We start from the raw sequence: 2,623 nt of genomic DNA on the forward strand, positions 1-2,623 counted from the left end.
GAACCAGCCTCAGTGCACTTTGACAAAAGGAGCAGATGATATCTGAAGTACAAGGACCAGGCGATTACTGGAAGAGCAGTATCCGACTGTGGTAACTCACACTATAATTGTAAGTGAATTATACATGGAATACTAGCGCAATAGAAATAGAGAAAAGTAGTTCAGCTTGTCAACTGAAATTCTAAAGCAATTGAATAGGCCTAAGTGGACTTTTGACAAGAAGAAGAGAACTTTATATATAGTGTTTATGATATGCCTATGATGTCTGTAGTGCGAAACCACAGCCAAGGGAACTGGCTTGGAAAATTAAAGTTATATACAATGTGATGTGTGAATTTTTGAATTTATCACCAACAAGTCAAAGACACCTACTGTAGAAAAATCCTTAGCCCAATGCACCCATATTATTCAACTTACTTACTAAATACTACTACTTTTTTATATAATATTCAGAAGAATAAGCTCATTATTTTGAGAGTCATACAGTTTGGGGCCATAAACAAGCCTTTCTAAAAATTAGTGAAACTGAAAGTTATATACAAAGTTATTATAAATTAATTGTCTCTCAGCTAATAACTGTTTTATTTTATAGTTTGTACATTAGCTTCACATCAAGGTGTATAATTTATAAGGATATTCTTAGTCCAGAACTGTTTTATTTTGTAGTGTGGACATCAACCTCATCTCAGAGTTTGGGACATACAGGATTGTTCACAGATTGCAGAGTTCCCTGGACATAAATTTGGAATCAACTGTGTGGTAAGGTTTTTTTCCTTCCTTATAACTCTATAAACATATTGTCTCAAGTATAGAAGTGTTTAGGTATAAATGTTTTTGAGGGCAATAAGATAACAACACCTTTAATATAATTGCAGATGTGCCTAACGAATAGTTCTGATCGTTACATATATATCTCACTGTGCAGAAAATATTTGAAGATAAAGTTAGTCACTGTATTAGATCAAACTTTTCTCTTTGAGACTTCAGTGGTCAAGGTAGTAGTGTATGTAGAATTCTTATCAGAATTTTTATACAGAAAATTTTAAATGTCTTCTATAGAAGACATATTTTTATAGTTTGAAAGATTTTTGTTAAAATGTGATATTTAAAATTCTTTATAGGCTTTTTCCCCTAACCTGAAGTACGTAGTGTCTGTAGGCTCCCAACATGACATGATAGTTAATGTTTGGGATTGGAAAAACAATATTAAAGTGGCTTCCAATAAAGTTTCTTGTAAGGTAAGTGTGGTATGTAGGTTTTAAAGTTTTTTGAAAAAATCCCTGTTTATAATACCTATGGGGTTATTGAGTCCTTCTAAATCACCATACAGTAACCTAAATTAATTTAAGTGTGTGAAAATGTTAGAACATAAGAAGCCTTACTGTATTTCTTTGGTTTGCTGACCTAAGCTATACTGATGAGCCTTGAATAGAAGAAACTGCAGTCCACATTACATAATATAGACATTCTTACCTGGTTGATTTTCATTACTCGCGTATAGCCCGTCAAACTTGATGGGGCAAACACTACCACCCCCACCCCATAGTATACCCTAACCTCACGTTTCATAGCTAACTGAAATAAATAAATGTCGTGAAATCAAGCTGGACCAACAAAGAGGCAGAAAAGTGCAGTCGAAGCAGTCAAACGTTGGTAAATTCTTTTGTGAGCCAATCAAGTTTAAGATCATTCATGAAATGAATTCATGATGGATTCATAGAATAATTATTGGTAAAAATCAGTTAGATTAACAACTTCTGATATATAGAAAAGCCAGTGCATTTTGGTAACACTATGTTCCAGCAGTGGCTTTTATGCTTAGTAACAAAAGTATAACCTAATATTGCTGTTAGTCTATTTATTGAAAGTATAAAATGAAATGTATAGACAGCAAAACTGGAAAACTATTTGTTGGTTTGTTAACTTAGAGTCTGTTGATTAAAGAGGTTCATTTTTTATTAGAAACATTGGTGATATAACAGAAAACAACTTAATTCAGAAATGATTTAAATTTAAAATTGAATTGATATTTTTACTTTCATGATAAATTTTATGCACTTGGCTCTAGGCTTGGTGATCCCACACTACATCTTTACTTTAGGCTTATTATACCAACACTCACTACACTTATAAGGTTTCATGGCCCCCTTGAACTCCTGTCACTAAAATTGTACTGGGTAGACAGTAATCGAACTATTCTATTTGTATAAATGCATTTTGGCCTTTATAACTCCTCCTACTTTGAGAAATCAAGCGTGACGTGACACACGCACACTGGCTTTTATATAGGCTAGATAGTTTCAGTGTAAAGTAAACAGTATACAGTCTGGACATCTCAAATTAAATGAATTTCTATAGTATCTTTAGTGGTAATTTCTTCAAAAATGTGCACGTTACTAATCCTGAGCGTATATATCAAACTGTGAATAAATAACATAACATAATATTTTGGGACAACATGGGACTTATTGCTCCATCTCAGCTGTTCCATCCTCAAAACTAAATTAAAATGATTTAAAACATTTTAAACCCAGCCCTTTTCATTGATATACTTATCAAGCTTTTTCTTAAACTCACTTAAATTTACTGCCTCTTCAACATTTGAAGACAACCCAACCACCCT

The 2,623-nt window shown here is 32.9% G+C and overlaps 1 protein-coding gene across 4 annotated transcripts in view; it reads left to right on the forward strand.

Annotated features, from left to right (window-relative positions):
- The window catches only part of LOC106466208 (mitogen-activated protein kinase-binding protein 1-like), a 124,675-nt gene that overhangs the window by 81,470 nt on the left and 40,582 nt on the right, over positions 1–2,623 (forward strand). For all 4 annotated transcript variants that reach the window (XM_022394166.1, XM_022394167.1, XM_013926456.2 and 1 more), the window contains 2 exons: positions 667–759; positions 1,122–1,238. In XM_022394166.1, coding sequence (XP_022249874.1) covers positions 667–759; positions 1,122–1,238 — 210 coding nt within the window. The remainder of the gene's footprint in view (positions 1–666; positions 760–1,121; positions 1,239–2,623) is intronic.

The sequence above is a fragment of the Limulus polyphemus genome, unplaced genomic scaffold, assembly GCF_000517525.1.
Source record: "Limulus polyphemus unplaced genomic scaffold, Limulus_polyphemus-2.1.2 Scaffold2187, whole genome shotgun sequence".
In the NCBI taxonomy this organism is placed as follows: domain Eukaryota; kingdom Metazoa; phylum Arthropoda; class Merostomata; order Xiphosura; family Limulidae; genus Limulus; species Limulus polyphemus.